This window comes from Mus pahari, chromosome X (genome assembly GCF_900095145.1).
Source record: "Mus pahari chromosome X, PAHARI_EIJ_v1.1, whole genome shotgun sequence".
Classification (NCBI taxonomy): domain Eukaryota; kingdom Metazoa; phylum Chordata; class Mammalia; order Rodentia; family Muridae; genus Mus; species Mus pahari.
In genome coordinates, this window is record NC_034613.1 from 97,886,572 (window position 1) to 97,908,166 (window position 21,595).

General features: G+C 36.4%; 1 protein-coding gene across 1 annotated transcript in view; it reads right to left on the minus strand.

Annotated features, from left to right (window-relative positions):
* Chm (CHM Rab escort protein) overlaps nucleotides 1-21,595 on the minus strand; it is a 132,734-nt gene that overhangs the window by 84,527 nt on the left and 26,612 nt on the right. Inside the window, exons 3-4 of the mRNA XM_021188022.2 lie at nucleotides 7,475-7,547; nucleotides 6,059-6,183 (exon numbers count right to left, since the gene is read on the minus strand). Coding sequence (XP_021043681.1) covers nucleotides 6,059-6,183; nucleotides 7,475-7,547 — 198 coding nt within the window. The remainder of the gene's footprint in view (nucleotides 1-6,058; nucleotides 6,184-7,474; nucleotides 7,548-21,595) is intronic.

The following is a 21,595-nucleotide window of genomic DNA, read 5'->3' on the forward strand; positions in this document are numbered from 1 at the left end:
ATCCCTTCTGCCCCTTCCTCTGCCCAGTACTTTCTGCTGGGCTGGTCTGCTCCAGTGAAGACCCATTCTACAGATCCTGCTGCACGAAGAGCAGTTGATGACCCACTAAACTCAGAGCAGTTGAGAAGCCACTACACTCAGAGCAGTTGAGGATCAGCTGCACTCAGAGCACTTGAACAACAGCTTGACTGCTCCACTAAAGACCCAACAGTCTGAAGACCTCCCAGGAGATCTATTGCAGCCAGGGCAACAGATCAGTAGCTCCTCTGACCCTCTGAAGAGCCCACAGTTGGAAGGTCCACAGGTGGTCTGCTACAGCCAGGACCTCAGGCCTACCTGGAGACCTGAAGCAACCCAGGGACAAAAGAGGCAGACTCCAGACAGTCACCCAGATCAACAAACACCAGGGATATTCAGATGGCGAAAGGCAAGCACAAGACCATAAACAACAGAAGCCAAAATATATTGGCATCATCAGAACCCAGTTCTCCCACCACAGCAAGCCCTGAATACACCAACAAACCTGAAAATCAGGAATCTGTCCTAAAATCCTATCTCATGAAGATAATAGAGTCCTTTAAGGAGGATATCAATAAGTCACTGAAAGAAATACAAGAAAACACAGGCAAACAGGTGAAGGAACTGAATAAAGTAATCCAAGAAACAATAAGGAAAACACAAATGGAGGCAAATCTGGAAATGGAAAACCTAGGAAAGAGGTCAGGAATTACAGATGTAAGTATTCCCAACAGAATACAAGACAGAAGAGAATCTCAGGTGTAGAAGAGATGGTACAAGAGATTGACACAACTCTCAAAGAAAATTCAAAACATAAAAAAACACCTAAACAAAGCATCCAGGAAATTCAGGACACAATGAAAAGACCAAATCTAAGAATAATCAGAATAGAGGAGAACAAAGATTTCCAGGTCAAAGGACCTGAAAATGTCTTCAACAAAATTATGGAAGAAAACATCCCCAACCTTAAGAAAGAGATGGCCATAAAGGTATAGGAAGCCTATAGAACACCAAATAGATGGGACCAGAAAAGAAAATCTTCTTGTCACATAGTAATCAAAATACTAAATGCACAGAGCAAAGAAAGAACATTCACGTGTCTGAATTTGCTTTCATTTTGAAAATCAATAAAACTAAGATGACAATTTTCATCAAAAGTTCCATGCCTAAAGATTAAGCTAAGAAGTGACAGGATAATTAATTACACTGTACAGATAAGATAGAATATGGCAACTTCTTTTATTACAGACTATGATGAGAACAGCATGAAAATTGAGCATAGCAACTGATTTACTCAGTAGCTATCTTGTACATTAAGTAAAAGAGGTATTATGTAGTAAATGAAATCCATTATCCAGTGCTGGACAATCTGAAAGCTGAAAGTCAAAACATTTCATTAAAGGTATAATCAATGGTTAAGTAAATCTAATACTGTGGGGAAAGAACTTCTCTTTTGGAATTTATTCTACTTTGACAAAGTACTAAATTACAATGTTTTCAACATCACAAGTTGGTGAAGTTCCTAGTTCTATAGGAAATATAGAAGCATAGTTCTAGCTAGTTGGTAAAATTCCTAGCTCTATAGAAGCATAAAAACATCTTACTATTCCCAATTTTTGCTAAAAACCAAAGTTATTTTTGGAGTTCGACCAAGTGTAAAGCTGATATTTAAAAGTAATCAAGAACTAGAAACTCCTAAATCGCCACATAATTACTCTGTAAAGAAAATTCTTTTAACCAAAAGGACAATATTCCCATGAAATTAAAACCTTATATTGTGGTTCATATATAAGCAGCATTTTGTAAAAAGATATTCCACTGCCAGATAAAACTTTAGAATAACAGTTCATTTTTAGTACCTCAAATGTATTTGAAAACCATAAAAATGTATCTGCTAGATAAAAGACATTAATGGATTGTAAGCCCTCAAAAGAAGTTTTTAATTATAAAATACTAAAATGATTTTAACACATAAAGGACAAAATCAGCATCATTAGTTTTTATAAAATTTTTACTATCGAAGTGGATTATACAAACTAAGTCTAATATCACTTATAATGCTAATTTGGATCTCAAGGACCATTATAGATGGACTGTACTTTTAAAAAAGTTATCCTAACTAAAAAATGCTGACTGCTTTGTAAAAATGCATTTGCTTTAATAATTGTCAAAATGTATATGTAACTTAGAGAGCTTGGAGATGTTAATTCTATTATTATCTAATATCACTCATCAATTAATGGTAATAAACAGGGAACATTTCCAAATGAATATGCCATATTAATACCCTATAATCCTTTACATCAGTTAAAAAAACAACTGCCAACAGCTGGTTAAGTTATTCAGCATAGGTGTTCACTATTTTTCACCTTTTACACATTTTCTTCCCTAATACAGCATATTATAGAAAGTGTGTTTTTACTTTTAGATATACATTTTGTTCTAAGGCCATCCATTTTGATTTGCATAGTATATTATACATTCCAGCTGTTTAAACCTAAAATACATAAATATTCCATGACTACTCCAAAGAATTATAGATCAGACTACACAAACTGTTCCAGAAAATTGTATTAATCTTGAATTTCTCCATAAAATATATTGTAGAAATGTGTCCAGTTGTGTCCAATTTAAATGCTTTTTACACATTAGAGAATACAGCTTAAGTATCTGCCTTTCCCAGAACAAAACTTCACATGGTTAGCAGCAGGTAATGCCAGCTCCCTACTCAACCATAAGGTCCTTCTTCCTTCCTATGAGATAAACTGAGTTCATGACAATTTATCAGACAGAAAGGTTTCCAGTCTTAGGAATGAATCACAACTGATCAAAAATGTTTATTGTAACTGTATTTCATATTTGTTGTCATGGATTTAAAAGTGTTCACGTACGTACTTGAGTTTTACCCAGTTAAGGCAAACTCCTTCGAAGCCTCTGGTAAAAACTGTCTATAATAATAATGGTTACAAAAATGATCTCCCATTTCCTTTTCTGTACAGAGGTTTTTGGCGCATGTGAGAACTTGGCTGGACTAATGCCAACTATCTAGATAGTATCCATCCAGGGAACCCGGATGGAAAATTAAAATACTACAACATGCAGACGCTAAACAAGCTACAAATCCTCTGTCGACCTGCCTGATTCACTCCTATCTACCAACTTGTTTTGACAACTTTTAATTGTCATGCTTTCACACCTAAAATAAACCTACTCTACACCATGATAAACAACTTGCTGGAAATTGAAGGAATGTATCAGATGTATTTTTTATTTCTTTCTTCCTAGTGGACTAATGCCACTGGTAATACTGTTCAAGAGGTTTATTGTTTGTTTTTAGAGTTCAAAATGAAGAGGTGGAATTTCAGATTCCTATCACAATAGAATATTCAGTTTTGATATCATTATCAACCTACTAAAAAGTTGGTTCATTTAAATTTAAGAAACATTTTCATTCTAGTTTAACTGTATATCAAAAGGGGGAAATAATAGTCATTAATATTCAAAATTAGAGAAGAAAATAACATGTTGTTGACATATGTTTAGAATAATAAAAATTCCTTCTTACTAGACTCAGTGAGCAAAGGCTACTTACGGCCAGCCAATACTGACAACCTGGGTTTGATCCCAGGCACTATATGGTAAAAAAGAACGAACTGACTCAAAAGAACTTTTTCTCTGACTTCCACACATGTGCAGGCAATTACGCAGAGAGACAGAGAGAGACAGAGAAAATGAAAGGTTTCTTTTTTTACTAAAGAAAAAATCATGAGTATGAAATTAACATGCAATATTTTTTCATCTAAGAATTATCTGCATTTGTGTGACTTAAGTCTATATAAGATTTAAAGCTAAAAATAATGGCAACTTTACTTCCCCAGTATATACTAAGAAATATTCCTGAGTATATAAACTACAATCACAACAAACCAAGGATACTGGAATTTCATCCGTTCTCATGAGTTCAAGCCACAGTACTGGGTGGCATAGCAAGATCCTGTCTCTCAAAACCCAAACCCAAACTGGAAAGAGGTTCAGTGAGCACAGCAGAGAACTCGGACTTAGAGAGCTCTGAGTTCAATCACCCACACTATGATCTCTACAGCTCACTAAACTTCAGTTTATCCTCTTGTAACAACTCGTGCACCTGAGTTGTAATCGAATGTAATAAGATAAAGGAAGGAAGGCTATAGCCAGTGCTACAAAAATAACAGCCAACAACTGCATGGCTGTTTTCTTCCTTCCCTTTCATTATTCAGTTGTTTAGCTTCAAAAGATCATGTAAAGGAGAGAGAACCTTTGAATAGCAAAAGCATTAGAAGGTTCCAAGAGGTAGGATGCAGAACAAAAACTACAACAAAGCCATCTCCAAACTTTCCTAGAGTCCTATGTTGACATGAATGATGCTCTGAGGAGTGAGGAGAATACCAACCTAACCCTCATACCTCACATAGAGAAGAACTCAAAACGGGTCATGGAAAAACATGCATAGTCTGTTAACTATAGGAAGTACTTTTCAACCAGAGAAGTCTCCTGGAAGTATGCCCAAATGAAGATATATCACTTCAATGCCAAAACATAATCCACAGAAGGGAAAATGAATAAATGGCACCTTATTATCTGTCAAACCTGGTGGGCAAAATATCCTGTTTAGAGAGGAAAAGAAGACAAGTTACAGATCTACGAAAAGAATTCTGTAACCAACAAGAAAAAAAAAAAAAACAATCCACTTAAAAAATATGTAAAAGGCATCGACAGTTCAGCCAAAACACATATGAATGCCAAATAACTACAGAAAATGATATACAAAAGAAGCCATCAGTGAAATTCATTCATCCTAACTTCAAAAAAGTGGACTGAGATGTAGCTCACCTGGCAGAGTGTGATCCCTAGCACTGTATCAACACAGGAGGGGTACATAGCTGTAATCTCGGCTCTCTGGAAGGATGAGGAAGGAGGGCCCGCAGGAGCTCAGGGCTAGCCTAAGCAACATAAAAAGATCTAGTGCAAAATATTCAAAAATGAGTTAAAAATAAAAGTCAACAGTGCTGTCCCATTGCTGTACCTCATGTCTCAATAGAGTAAGAGACAGACCCCTTGCAATGGATAATGGGAACACAGAAAGCTAAAAAGCCTGTATATAGCAAAGAAAACTGTCAATCAAATGAAGAGGCAGCCTACAGAACAGAAGAAAACCTTAGCGAACTATATTTCTGACAGTATTAGGATAGTGTACACAACAAACTCAAACAATTTAAAATTAAAAAAATAAACCAAACTAATTTTAAAATCAAAGATTTATTGTTAGTTTATTTGAGAAGCATCCATACTGACTTCCATAGTGGCTAGGCCATACTTACACAACAGTATATAAAATTGCTTTTTGTCTACATTCTTTGTATTTTTCTTAAGAACTTATTTATTGTATGTGTGTGAGTATTTTCCCTGCATGTATATATGTATACCATATGCACACCTGGTGTCCAAGGAGGTAAGAAGAGGACATGAGAGATTTTATAACTAGAGTTAGGGATGGTTGTGAGCCACCGTGTTGATGCTGGGAATAACCCCTGGGTCCTCCTAAGAGTAGCGAGGGCTCTCAACAAGTAAGGCACCTCTTCAGCAGTCAGCTTACTTTCTAATACCACTCAGGACCACCTGGCCAAGGGTGGCACTGGCCCCTTTGAGCTGGTCCCTCCTATATCAATCATTAAATAACAAAATGCCTGCACAGACTTGCCTACGGGCCTAGAGGCATTTTCCCAATTGAAGTTAGCCCTCTGGAGATTTCTATAGGTTGTGTGGAGCTGACAAACTAACAAACACAGCCCTACTATAACACAGGATTGTTACAAAGAGAAAACAAAGCACATGACATTGATGTTAGATGTTATTATAGCAAAACCAGAGAACACTGAGGGTTAGAGCTGAAAAAGGCAGGAAAGCCAATGTATCGATTTCACTATAGCAGCATCCTTATTACTCAGGTCTCCTGAAGAAGTGTGAAAAGGGGGAAAGAATGCTACGTAAATGATTTTCATACCTGGCATAACAAAATACTTCTACATGTTGAATTGTTTTGTCCTTGCTACTAAGAAGAATAGCTTCTTCGTTTTCAAGTATTTGTTCTTGCCACATTGAATTTTCAGTCACAACATCACTATTTTCCTAAACAAAACACAGAAAAGGAGTTTTAACTAAATTGAAACATACGAACTAAAAATTCCCAAGATAAATTGCATCTTGTCTTAAATTCATGATTTTATTTGTAATCACATCAAAATTTAATGGCTTCCGAATAACTGAACTGACTCCAATAGTGTGCCATCTTCAAAGGAGGCAGGAACAAACAATGCATAAAATGTAACAAAAGCTAGCTTTTGTATACAGGTGTCTATGAAGCCCTACTGGGTCTGGAAAATGCTGTTCTCTTCAAGTTATCCACTACCTCTGGCTCTTACATTCTTTCTGTTCCCTCTTCTGCACAGATCCCTGAGCTTTGATGGGAGGGATGCAATATCATAAAGACATTCCACTTAGGGCTGAGCATCTCATAGTCTCTAACTCTCTGAATGGTGTCCAGTAGGCCACACCCATTTCATGCAATGATATTTGACCTATAACCTCACTGCAACTTTATCACCCATACTCTTCAGGAGAGCCACTGCTGATATACTTTATTAAATAAATGAAAGCAAGCACCATGCTTATTGGACTAATTGAATGATGCAAACAACAATTCTTAGCTAACTGAATAGTTTCCTGGAATATTAGCATCTCTTTTCCCAACTTTCTCAGCTTATTTGAGAGACAGCAGGTTCTAAGTTCATGTAAGAAATTCTCCGGAAAAGTTTCATTTCAAGTCACATATACCCAGTTACATAAAACAAGTCTTATAGAAAACATTAAACTATATAAATAGCATGACTAAATCTCTACACTGTATAGCCAGATATCCCTAAAACTCTTCTTTATAGTGGGTACTCAGCTGTAGTATTAAGAAGACACTTTAGAAAAAACAATTTCTGAAAGTCATTTTTTTCTCTTTCTTTCTCTTAAAAGATTCTGCCACATGATAGTCTCTTTCTTTCTCTTAAAAGGTTCTGCCACATGATAGAAGTAAACATACAAACCATAGACTATTCCACAGTTTTCTTCTTCAAATAAATGATAGTGCATATAACATCATAAAAATATCATAATGCAAAGAACAACTAATAAAAAGTGAAATTTTGAGATTTTAGAATGGCTGGTGAAATTTCTGTGGATGATTTTGTAGAAAGACTTTCCTTATATAACATTAGCTTAAGAAGTAATTCCATGTACTTTTGTTAAATAGGTGAATGAAAATAAGGTATCTATCTCACATGACAGAAACAGAAAATATTTCATCAATGATTGGACATTATATGACACAAGATATAACACAGTGACTTGCAGTATCCGATCACAACTTTACCTGATACTCCTTTAGCCAGGACAACAGTCCTGAAAAGCTGAAACTGGCCCAGTTTCCTCCATAGTAGCTTCTTCTGTAACAATGCAAATAAAAAGAATGTAAAAATCAAGTCACTGATCTCCATAAACTAAGCCATCATTGACCTTTAACCTCACATTATTTTCCAATATTGCTGTCCCAAGTATTCCAAAGCACATGATTGAGTTGTTGAAATAAGAGGAAAGAGTAAATGAGAGGAAATGGTTATTTTAAGATCTCAAAGGCAACTTTTTCTGACATAACAGCTTAAAAATTCCTTGCCTTCCAAAGAAAAGGTGTTTTCTTCAGGAGTCATAGGAAAACTCAGTTTCAAATGACCAGCATAGTGAGTTCCAGTATTGATCCACTACAATAGTTAAGAGTCACAATGCTGGGAACTGATGGGATGGTATCTGTAAGTGGATAAACTTTCAAAAACATATGTCAGCTTCTTTTAAAATGATAGAATTACCCTATGATCAGCACCTATATTCCTAAGCAATCACATAAGAGAAAAACATAATTTCAAAAAATTGTATTTTTATCAAATTATTATACCCAAAGTGGTAATATCATTAACAGGAAAATGTGTAAACAAGTTCAGCTATATCCACAGAACATACACTTTTTTACCAATGTAAAAACATAAAATGCTGACACATACAACAACATAGATCAATCTCAAAATTTTTATTCTGAATGAAACCTATAGCCACAAGGAATATATTCCATAATTCCATAAATGTGGCATTCAAGAACAAGCTAAATTAATCTATGATTAAAACAATACATGAGTGTTTGCCTCAGAGTGGGAGTGCTAAGGTTTAAATTATATAAATATATACATTTTAAAAACATATCTAAATGACATACTTAAAATCTGTACATTTCACACTATATAGAATTTAACTTTGAAAAGAACCATAAGCAAATATTAAGTATTTACTAATAATGTGAATGCTAAAATTCTGAGTGAAAGAAATTACTGAAATGTACAAATCACTAAGACTGAAAGATGTATGGACCCCAGAGTGCGTATGTGGATCATTATGTGATACAGAGCAACTACATCCAAATGGCAACCACAGAACCTCTGTAGTGGACTCACAGGTGCTCACAGTACACTTGCTTTGTTTTTGTTTTTTCAAGTTTTCTTTACACTTGAAACTTATTAGGGTAAAATATAGAAAAAACAAAAGCAATCTGAGTTTTTGACCACTGACTACAATGTGTCAATTTCCAAGGTATTTTCACCTAATTATGAAGAGACTAAGAAAACTCTCAGTAGAGCCACTCTGGTGTCACTATTAAGTGACTTGAGGTCAGTTCCTGGTCAAAGCCTATTTTTCTCCCCTACACTTGCTCAAACGGTTTTTGACAGTTATAATTGGCCCTCATATTTTTCCCTGCAACTCCCATTTTCAACTTTTCCTGTTGATTTGTTCCTAACACCAACATCTGGTGATCTCATCCAATTATGTATGTAAAAGGTGAAGCATGGTTTCCACTACTGTGGTCTCTCTGACAAAACATGGCAAGACAAATATTAGAAAACTCACTATAAAACCAGAATATTCTAGCAAAACTCATTTTGATATCTCTATGGTTTTAAATATGATTTATGACATCTCTTAAAGATATTAGATATCAATATCAAGAAGACCGAAAGAAATAGAAAAAAATCAATATGACATTCCAATATGATCTCTGGAGCAAACTACAATAGACATGATGGAAATTAAGGCCACGGGATGTTTTGTTTTATCTTCAAAGATATGGCTTTAGAACTGTGACATTTAAATCTAATTTATAAAATGTTTTTCCATTATGCTTAAAACTGATTTTGCAGGGGGAAATAAGACTAGGTTACTAGTTTAGATTTTTAAGCCTCAGAGACATGATTTAAAGACAAAGTGAGGATGAGGGAAAAAAATGGTACAGCATGTTTCTGCTAGTTTTGTATCATCACTGCCTCTGCACATCATGTAAAAGAGAAAAAACTTGATGAGGGAGAACAAAGTATATTTCTGCTGTTAGGAACAGTTTCTGACGGTGAAAAAGACTTCCTAAAACTAGAGTCTCTGGGAAATCAGAAAATATATATTCATGATATTTAAACAGGAAATAGAAAACTAGATTCTAAAGTCCTCTAATGTCCCAATATAATTAAGTATCCTAAAGTCTTTAGCAAAAATAAATAGACATAAAGGAATAATAAGACAACCTCCTGTGTTATAGTACCATATGTGAAATGTTGATCTTAAAACTGTACAAAATATCATTTTAATTTTTTTATAGTTTCATACAGCCTACTCCAAATACCAGCTAAGTTTTTTCTAGGTAAAATAAAAAGATCTCAACAACTGTATCAATTAATACCAATCAATAAATAAGAATGCTGATGACACAATAATTCAAGATATTTCTTCAACTTTCCACAGGTTTTATATACTTTGCTTCATTTTATCCAACAGAAAATATATAACAAGCAGAGATGATAACCATTAAATACATTAGTTAGACTTCATTAATTAAGCATCAACCTCTTTCTTTCCCATTTGGCATAATTATAATTCTTTACTGACTATTCAGTAGACAGGATGCTATACTACAAACAGCTTTTATAAACAAGCCCCAAAAGACTGACAAAAGACAGAGCTAATGGCATTCAGACACATTCATCTGGGAATCATTTTACTTAAGAAACTCATAGTGGAAAATATATTCAGACAGGTACGCAATAGGTTTTAAGACTGCTCAGTGAGAAAGGGAGCCAGCCTAGCTCAACTCTAATAATATTCTTCTATATCCCAGTATCTCACAACTCCTTTTCCTAGGGCAAGACTAATAGCACTTTCCTTTGACAGTATTTTATCTTTCCAAGTTTGTTTTCAGAAGTATTGTCTCTTGGATCTCCAGCACTTTATGAGAAAATACAAAATGCTTCTTCATTTTATAGGTGAGCCCGATGAGGCTTGCGACCATTCAAGGCAGTACAGCCCTGAATGACATAACTGATATTCAAATTCAGTTCTCCCAAATACTAAGCCTGTCCATACCAACACACAAATCAGCAACTTTTAGACGAGGAAACATTAGTTAGTTTTCAAGACAATGGTAGCTAGGGTAAAATAAAGACTAACACTTACATACTAAAATGCAGCTTTCCTCTAATTCTAAATTCTACTAAAAACTGAAACCACAGACTGACTACCAATAGTTGTCTCGAAGGAAAAGGCCTAATGACAAAATAAAAAGGGAAAACACTAAGTTTCAAAAAGTTAACAAGAAATGGTTTTCTAGTGTCATGGCTTCTCAGCAGCATTCACTATTACAATATCTGCTGTAGCTTTCCAAGAGAGAAGACAGCTCTATATAGCATTTCAAAATGTAAAAATGAACAATGAGCACATTTTTTTGAGAATTTTGAAGGAAGGGCATTTAACAACACATTTTGAGAAATATTAGCTGAATTCATATTGAGGGGAAGGAAAGCCCATATACACTGCACTTGGCATTGCATATTCATTTAAGTGCTTTGTCTAATTCATTCAGCTAAGAAATAGTAAAGTTGGAACTTGAGCCCACAGTATAACTATCCCAAAGCTTATCTCTGTCCATAAATATCTACTATAAACTACGGGTTTCACATCTTTAAAATTACAAACGTAAGTAAACCCTAGACTGTCTTATAAGCAAAAGCAATGGTATCTGTTTACAAACTTCCAGATGGCATATAGTCTAGTTTTGTTTTGCTTTGCTTCATAAAAACAGAATAATAATCTCAACACTGTCTATTTCTAATGTCAGAGCCAGGAGGAATATTTATTTCTAGGACCCAAAATTTGATTGGGTCTCTCAAATTCAGAATGCACAAACAGGAAAAAAAACATTTTTTTGCCAGCTAGTATTGGTTTGCTAGCTATTAATGAGTACAATGTGCCCGGTAAATTAAATAATGGATCAAACCTGTCCTCCTTAGAACAGTAGGCAGTGTTAGTCTCAGCAAAAAAGGGTCAGTTCCATTGAAATTTGTTGGAATCCTACAACATCATGACATGCCAATATCATCCTGTTAACAAACAACATGCCATAATTCTAAGACATAGAAAATATATTGAACTTGATCCCTAATAACACAATACTTCATTTAGCAAAAGTTCAACATACATGCCATACAGGGAAGCTGTCCTCCTTCCACCATTCCCTACATTCTTAGACAATTAGGTTGGACCTCCATTATAAACTGCAGAGTAATTCTAATATTAGAAGATGACCTGGCCTTTTCTTTGTTGTTTGTGTTTGCAAAACCAAAAATTTTATGTACTTATCATATCACTTATCACTCCTCTACTGATGACTCATAAATTGGTACTCCAGTCTGGGCCCCTCTGCTTATCTCCAAACTCAGATCTGAAAATGCAAACTATGAGCCATCAGCTTATTACACATCTCCCTTTCTTTCTTTTTTTCAAATAAATATCCTTTATTAAAGAAAAAAAAGGAATAGTGTTAAGCACCAAAACTGTGTGTTGTTACATTGTATGTACAATAAGAAAGGTGAGTGCAACACTGGTGAGCAAGCACTTAACTCTGAAGTCAGGAGTGTGAAAAGTAAAATAAGCAGCAACTATGATGCAGAAAGGCTGCACTAAGGAGAAGGCGACGGTCAGAACAGTGATTGGAGATTTCATAGTATTGCTATGAATGCCTGCTTAGTAGTTTCCTTATACTTGTAATACTTGAGAGTGTTAATTGAGCATATTTACGTATATAAATTTGCAAGAGATGGCATTTATAGTATGCTGTAGACAGTCCACTTAATGTCATGGTGGGAATGCCATCTGTAAAGCCAAGCACAGTGCATAGTGTTTTGCCTTTATAACATTGCACAAAGCAAGTAATGGTGAGTCAGTCTGCCATTGTAATCTTCATTTACCCACAACTGGGTAAAATGACAAAAGGGTCAGTTTATGTAGCCCCAGTGGGCTTTACTCAGGCAAAATGACCTGCAGCCTTCCATTTCTCAATAAACTACATATTATGGTTTCACACTTGGCAGTGCATACAGTACAGAGAGAGATTCAACAAGGCAGTGGGGGTTGTGTCAAAAACAATGTAAGAAACTGCTATAGGATGCAACTCTTGTTACATCACACAAATGAAAGGGAAACCACAGGAAAGGGAAATGCCACTGGTAACTGCAAAGACTTCATAGGAAAGACAAGGGAATTTGCATGGAGAAACCTAAAATGCTGAATTACACCCCTTGACAGTTAACTATACAACATGCAAGTAAAAATGTTTCCTCCTGTTAAAATTCAACTCTAACACCCATAACTTTTGTTTTTAAACATTTCATTGTCTTCCCTACATATTTCCAATACNCCAAATTGGGCCACTGTTAACTGTAACTGAATCTACAAAAAACACAAAAGAAATGAAACTTCCCCTTGCTCTCAAGACAAGTGATTCTCTGAGGGTGGAAGTGAAGCGGCACTCGTGAACACTTTAGCATGTCAACCTCAGAGGCATCTTCTGTACATGCACCTTACAATGGCCCAAAAAATGTACTCTGAAAAGAGGGTACACTTATAAACTTGGAGCTCAATCCATTAAGTCATATAAATGCCACATTGTATATTTACTATGGACAAAACAAAAAAAATTAAAATAAGAACATCTTTAGCATAACTCAGGGAACATTTAGTGGACTGTCTCTGCATCAGGACTGCCTCCTACTTTTAAAAGCTTCTGTTAACACACGGGCTAGGTTAGATAACAATATAAACTCCTTTTCTAGGAAAACTTTTTAAGTTACATTACATATATAGGATAAAAATACCATTGCCTCCTATTTCCAAGCAATTGGGCAGGATTTTAATGTGCTCTAACATAAAGTTCAGGCCTAACTACTGCAGTAGTAAGGCATGAACACAGTGCTCAGCAGTAAGGTGCTTCTGCTTTCTCGCCCCTCTTCCATCTAAAGTCTTGATGGTCACTGGCAACAAAGGTTTTCCTACCTCTAGCTTCTTTCAATCCAACTTCAACACAAAGGCCACTGTGATCTGTCTGGAGAGACTCTATTATGTCTTTCTCAGGTTTAAAGATGTCTGATGGCTCAGTAATGCTTATGGAACCAAGTACGAAATCATTAGGATCACAAAATGGTTCGCAAGTTAACAGCAACTTCACTCTATTTGTATCCGTCACAAACTCATCTTTAGCTACAACAATGCCTGACTGAGCCAAGTGCCTCCATGCTGCTTGTATTTGTAATATTGATTGCCTATACTCTGCCAACATTCTAGTCCATCACCATCACAGTACTAGCCAAACTATTCAGAATTCTCACCTCTTCTGTGCAGCCAGAGGTTCTCCAGCATAAATAATCACAAGAACTATGTGTTCCCATAACTTTGCACTTACTTGTATAAGAGCTCTGTTACAGTGTACTTTATATATATGCATATATATATATATATATATATATATATATATATGTTTTGTCTTAATGCGGTAAAGTTTTCTCTATTTTCCTGGCCGTTTATGGTATAGTCTTATTTACAAAACCTTCAAAACATATAAATTTGTGCTATCTGAGTCAAATATGTTTATTTTGGTAGAGGAAATCGACTTACACTTTTCTACACTGCTTAACTTATTTATACTAATGTTAAGATAGAAACTAATATGATCACTCTCACTGCAGTAGTCGAGTATAAGCAGTGATTGTCACTGTAATCCCCTCCCTTTTTTCTTTTATTTATTTTTTGAAAATAGTTTTTTCATATAATTTATTCCGATTGTATTTTCTCCTCCTCCAAGTCCTCCTAGACCCCACCACCTCGCTTCCACCCAAATCCATACCCTTTCTTACTCTTTCTTACTCTTTTTCATTTGAAAACAAATAGGCATCCTTTAAATAAGGAAGGAAAATAATAAGGTAAAATAAAATAAAAACAAATGAACCTGCATAGGAAAAACAAAAACAAAAACAAAAGAATAGAAAAAAAAGCCAAAGAAAATGCACAAGAAAAACATAGACACAGGGACATACACATAGAGAGAAAGCCCACAGAGACAAAATACTGGAACCCATAATATGTAGCAAAATGCCTGTAGAGAAGAAAAAACGGACTTTGTTTCAGATATCTATTGCTGGGGTCTGCCCTTAAGTGTGTTTTGCATACTACAGTGAGACTCCTTAAAGAAACTAATTTTCCTTTGTGAGTGCTTATCAATAAAAGATACCTTCTAGGTTAGGGATAGGAGCACAAAAGCAAACAACCTAACTTTGATTTCCACAGAGGAATGCTACTACAACGAAACTTCACAGTAGTAGTTTTTGAATCAATACTGGTTTCCTTTTTGATGAGTCAATAATCATTGAACACCTAGAGTATTGTTTATCTTTCATTAGAGAAGTAGCACATTATTTTATTTAACTCTCTTCATGTACAATTTAATTCCAGAGCAAAAACATAAGCACAAAATTGATTTGACAGACAATTACAGATGCAATATCTGAGGTTATTCAATGAAGTAAAATTATATTAAGCAACAAAATCTGCTTCTAGTAAGAAATCCATCATTTTCCACGAAAGGAGTAAGGCAGACAATGATGGTACCTGTCAATGCCATCTACAGTGTCTTATATCCAAGGTTAAATAAAGTCAATAGGGACTGTCATGACCACCTCTACTCATTGAGTTCTCCAACCACAAAATCTAAATGATGTTATATTTTATTAATCTACAATAACTCTGGTTTCTTCTTCATGAAGTAATTATAAAATTTAAGATGCTTAAATTCCGTATCTGCTATTAGGGTCAAAAGCCAATAATGAAGGCAGAAGTTCCCCTCATGGTTTCCAAGGACTGGAAATCTACCTGATGAGTTAAGTTGGTTTTATAACCAGCTTCTTCTATGTATTTCTTGAGAAGCTGTAAGCCTTGATAAAGCAGAGGTGCTTTCTCACAGTGGTGCCACACCTACAAATAACTACGTTGAGAAGACATGCTGATTCAGTGGTAAGGAAAGAGTGAACACAAATGGCCACACTAGTACCTATCTCTCCCAGCCTTAGAAAGGTTTGGAGGTTAGCATCCTAACTCGAGAGGTGGAGAAGTTATCAGAAATACTTATAGTTTTACATGGCACGATGGAGATTGAAGAACTGGTTTGTTTGTTTGTTTGTTTGTTTGTTTGCTGGTTTGCTTGCTTTTTCTTTCTTTTTAAAATTAAATTATTTAATTTACATTCCAAAAGGTGCCTCCCTTCCTGGTCTGCCCCCCTCCCTCCCAAGTCTTCACCCTACTGTCCATCCTCTCCCATGCCCCCTCCACATCTGCGACAGTGCTCCCCCACCAACCTACCCACCCTCACCAGCAACCCTCTTCCCTGGGGCATCAAGTTTCCACAGGATTAAGGGAATCCTCTCCTACTGAGGCCATATAAGGGAGTCCTCTGCTACACAAGTGCCCGGGACCATGAACCTCCCATGTATAAAGACCAACACTGAAATGACAAATGGGCAACACTGTATTAACTTCTAAGATATCAAGTGAGATTAATTTTCCTCATAAGTCCCCACATGATCTCATTTAGTTGTATAGTTTGGGTCAAATATTTATTTATTTTACAGGCTCCTTTTTATTGTTCTGTCAGTATCAGTGTTCCAGAATAACATAATAGCACTATATATTCTGCTATATGTACTGTAACACTGCTATTTTTTTTTCATTTATCAAACAGTCATTGAAGAATTGCTATGTTCTAGATATTCTTACTCTATGAGAATATATGCATGAACAAAGAATGACCCCCTGAAGATCTACAAATAATCATATAATGTGAAACTTTTATATTAGAAATGTTACAATCTAAGCATACAACATCCAGGAAATGTGGGACTATGAAAATACAAAACCTATGAATAATAAAAAGAGCAGAAGAAACCCAGCTCAAAGAGACTGAAAATATTTTCAATGAAGTCATAGAAGAAAATTTCCCTAACCCCCCCCAAAAGGAGATCACTATCAAGGTATAAGATGAAAACAGAACACCAAATAGACTGGACCAGAAAAAAAAAATCCCATGGACCCTGACCTTGCCCAGCCAGCCAATACAGCAGGAAAAAAGGTCCCAGAGAGCTGGCCCTGATGACTGTGGAATTGCTGACATAACCCCTCCTATGCCATGTGGTGGAGTGGGGTGAAGGAGAGCTGCTCTCCCCTACCCCACCCATCATAACGCTTCAGACAGGAGAGCTGGCCCTTCCCCTTGATGGCTCATGAGAGTGCTCCCTGTAACCTTGCCTGGGCAGCATAGCAGAGTTTACTTTGGTAGCATGGAGGTGGGTGAGCAGGCCCTTAAGGGCATGAAAGTTAGAAAATGTCAGCTGTGACACTAGATGGGCTAGCAAGGGCAGAGCTGGAGAGCTTGCCCTGGTGGTGTGGGTATGAAACAATTGGTGGGCTGGCCAGCTCAGCTACCACCCAGGCCCAGATCCAGGGCTTTGAGTTGTCCCACCCTAACATCTAGCCCATTACTGAACTGCTGGAGCATATGAAGGTACTGGACCTGTACATCCAAAAGGATCTCCATAACACCGGGCAACAAGAGGCTATCCAAGAGGAGTCCTGGTGAAGATCCAGTATTGATAATGATGCAGAAGCCAGACGCCTTGAACCAGACTGACAACTCCTTGCAATGAACATTTTTAAGTAAATATGTGTGGACAAAAACGTATACTGTGTGACAAACTGTGACACACTACAGCTTCCACATCAAGATGCTTTTTCCTTGTGGGGGGAGGTTGTAAGAGTGAAGGGCAGATATGGAGGGACAGCGAGATAAGTGGGATTGGGATACATGATGTGAAATTCACAAAACAGGAATAAAAAGTTAAAAAAATGAAAAAAGAAAAGAAAAGAACGGCACTTCTCAAATTGTGGTCTAACATCAGAAAATACAAATATTTAAATTACGATTCATAAAACTAGTAAATTACAATTATAAAAGCAGCAACAAAGATAATGTTATGATTAGGTTCCACAACATGAGGGACTATATTATAGGGTCACAACATTAGGAATGAGAACCACTCCATTAGAGTAAAACTTGGCTTCTCAAAGGAGACTCTTAAAAAGTCAGAAGGACATGAATAGATGTTCTATAAGCTAGGAAAGATCACAGATACGAGCCCAGACTATTCTACTCAGAAAATGCATTAATTGCCATCAGTGGGGTTTAACCACTAACCAAGAAGCTATCTGCAGCTGATACTTGAAGGCAAAGGGAAACTGAGTTTTCTCCAATGGTATCTATCAACTGCACTTCAGGGCAGGCCCCACACCCAGGAATAGTTGGCTAACACAAAAGGAATTCAATGGTATTTTTGTGGACATCATTTTACTTGGCTTTCTATCAGCAGTCATTTTATTTGTTTTTATTATTATTATTATTATTTTGCTTTCCATTTTGTGGAAGTTTTTTCATTTCTTGGTGTGTGTGTGTCCATTTTTGTTTCTTGAAACACAGAAAGATAACAAGATGTTGGGTGGAGAATTGGAGGAGAGAAAAATATAATCAAAATGTATTGCATGAAATTTTTTTCAATTAAGAAAGAATGAAAAATTCAACATTTATAATGAATGAAGACAGGTGACACTGACCCCTTTTTATAATATACATTTGTTTTAATGAAAGAATTGGAACTGGAGAGACGGCTCAGTAGATAAGAATGCTTGAGTACAAATATGAGAACTTGAGTCAGGTATACAGCACACAAGCACATACATACTTATGACCCCAGTGCTTTGAGGGATAGAGAAAGGAGAACTTTCTCTTGCTGGTGGCCAGTCTGAAAGAGCCTGCCTCCAAGGCAGAGACTAAGGAGAGTGGGACAGCTGATGACCACCTCTATGTATCTATGACCTCTAGACAAAAGCACACAAATACATTATCACACATACACATATTCTCTCTGTGTACGTGTATCTATCTGTCTCTCTCTGCCCCACTTCTTTCTCAGAATCAAGAAAGAAAATGAAAGCATTTTTTAAAAAAAGAACCAAACTGCAAGCACTAAGGCTGACACAAAAGAAGCACAAAGTTCAAAGCCAAATTGGGCTACTCAGTGACCCTGAGCCAAGCATTGGGCTATCTAGCAAGACCTGCCTGGTTTCAAAAATAAACAAGCAGAATCATCTCCAGAAGTGAGTGTCACTTTATAAAAACTAAAAGCTATATTATCTATAAAGATGCATCTTAAAAACTATTAAATTTAAAAAGACACCTGTAATCATAATTTATGAAGTGCTAGACACTCATTATTATTGGCTCTGCAGGCCATGTGATCCCTACTACATGCAGCTACTTCGATTATGAAATGTGTAAACATGTATAAGTATATGTAAAAATGGTTACATATACAATAAAAACACTTAAACGTAGCCAACCTATAGGCCACAGCTTGTAACTACAAAACAAGATAATAGGGAAGATATTACCCAAAATGTAAAATTAAAAGGAAAAAAATGAAAATAGAAAGATACTTTAAGGGGAGTGAAAAAAAAAAAAAAAGAATGAACTTGTATGTGAAATCGGTACATGGCTCCACACCTCTGGACTCCTCTGCAAATGGGCAGGCTGTACTCTGTTCCTACTTACCACAGAGCTTTTCAGCAACCTTTAAACAAGATCATGAAGCTACCACATAGCATTTCACAAAATAAACTATCACTTGGCTTCTACTTCCAACGATAGCACCCAAAGAAGTGCTAAGACCTGCAGTGATGCCATCTGCTACCAGATGGATTTTCATACAGCCTCCATGGTCACTAAGAAGTGAAATTATTTCCCAGACAATCTACTCTTCCTTCATAGCAATATGAAATATTCCATTCCTGGAGCAATAAGGGAGGCTGCAATAACCTTCCTCATACCAGCAGCAGAATGATCAGCAGTCACTTGACTCAGGAAGCGAACAATAAGTAAGCCTGGCAAAGCCAATGCCAGACCTCCGTCTTTAACTGAGTGGCTATAACCAACCCCAGGATACCAGCTCATAGGCATATAGGGATATAGCTCAGACATACCTCTCCCTGTCTATCACACAAACTAGGCATCTAGAAAAATGAACAGAAGTAACATTGAATTCTTTCATATCCAGGGAGCAAATACCCCCCCCCCAAAAGATATCAAGATTACCTGCTTTTTGCTCTCTAAGTCACAGACAAGTGTTTCTAACATCTATTACTTTTTACCTTGTTCCATGTAGAAAAATAAACTACCACCAGCCAACACAAGAGGGAAAGAAAGCATCCAGTGATTTGACAATATACTTAGAGCTCTCTGAAAAATATAGTTTAAAGATTGAGGACCATACAGAGCACATCCCTGGAGGAATAGAACTTAGTAAGTAAAATATAAATAAAACAAGTTAGATATTAGTATTTGCTATTCATAAACAAGACCAGTTCAGATATTGTCCGTTTGCCTGGAGTGCTTTAAAATACTGCCAGCCTAAAAGCACGCTATCATGTAACAAATGTGTTTGCTTTGGTGGAGACATTCTTTAGATTGTCTGAATTGGAGTTATAGGGCTGATATTAAAAATCAAATCTGTTCTATTTGTACTTTCTAATTCTGACTGAACTTGTAACTCTGGACATGTAATGAAAAAAAATCAAACCCATGTGCAGAGACAAAATGATATAATCTGTACTTCTTGGATAATCACTAGTCTATCTTTGTTCCGTGAAACCGGTGTAAATAAAGAAGCAACCTAACTGCCAGTCAGACAGAGCTGCAAGATTCCCCTGACCACAGCAACTGACTCACTTCTCTCTCTTTGACTCCTTATCTCCTCTAGAGAGACTATGTCAATGGCCAGGGCTGGCCCCAAACAGAAAGAGGTCAGCATTGAATATATTCACTAAAAAGCTGAAATGATAAAAGATAGAAAGACAATAGCAAAGCTAAAAATAAGATTGCAGAAATACATCTGAATATTACTGAGTTACAACATAAAAATCAACAAGATGCAGTTTAGAGACAAATTGTCAAACGAAGGCAACAAACTTCAGGACAGAAGTTGTAGCTTGCCAGTTGACCATGTGCCTATTTTACATAAATCCCTTAATTAGATACAAAGCAATTTCCCTAACATACACACACACACACACACACACACACACACACACACGGGAGGAAAGGAGGGAGAGGGAGAAACATGTGTGCACACTGTGTGTGTCATACACTGCTTTTTAAAAACGGTACACTGTTCTACTTTCTTTTCTATTGTGATAAAACCCTGACCAAAAGCAACTTAAGGGAGGCAAAGGTTCATTTGGCTTATATTTCCAGATCATAGTCCATCAGATAGGGAAGTTAGGACAGGAGCTCAAGACAAGAAACTGAAGTCAGGCTAGCTTATGAGTACATGTATTACCTAGTAATAGCAAAGTCACTCACAGACAAGGCAGTACAGCACTAACTATAGAGGAATGCTGCTTGTTGAACCAACCACAGACCCATGTTTAGCTGGCTTTCTTAAATAACCCAGAACAACCTGCCCAGGGAATGGTTCTGCCCACAGTAGTCTACTATTCCTATCAAAGCAACCCCAATTCTAATCTGATCACTAGCCATTACAGAAATATGAATTAAAGCTATGATAAGTTGTCACTATACAACTATCAAAATCACTGAAATTAAAAAAAAAAGTGACAATACCAAATTCAACCAAAGACACAAATTGGATCATTCATTCATTGTAAGGAAAAATCTAAAACGATATAGGTACTCAGAAATAGTTTCTCAATATTTCTAGAAAGCTAAACATTAATATATGGCCCAGAAAAGACAATCCTGAGAAAAGACCTTATATTCACATTCTCTCTCTCTCTCTCTCTCTCTCTCTCTCTCTCTCTCTCTCTCTCTCTCTCTCCCCTCTCTGTCTGTCTCTCTGTGTGAGTGTATGTGTGTATATGTGCCTACGTGCGCATGTGCAAGTGCATTCACACGGCAATTTTATCAGTTCAGATGTCCATCACTGAGTGGATGTTTAAACAAGCGATTACACAGACAGAACAA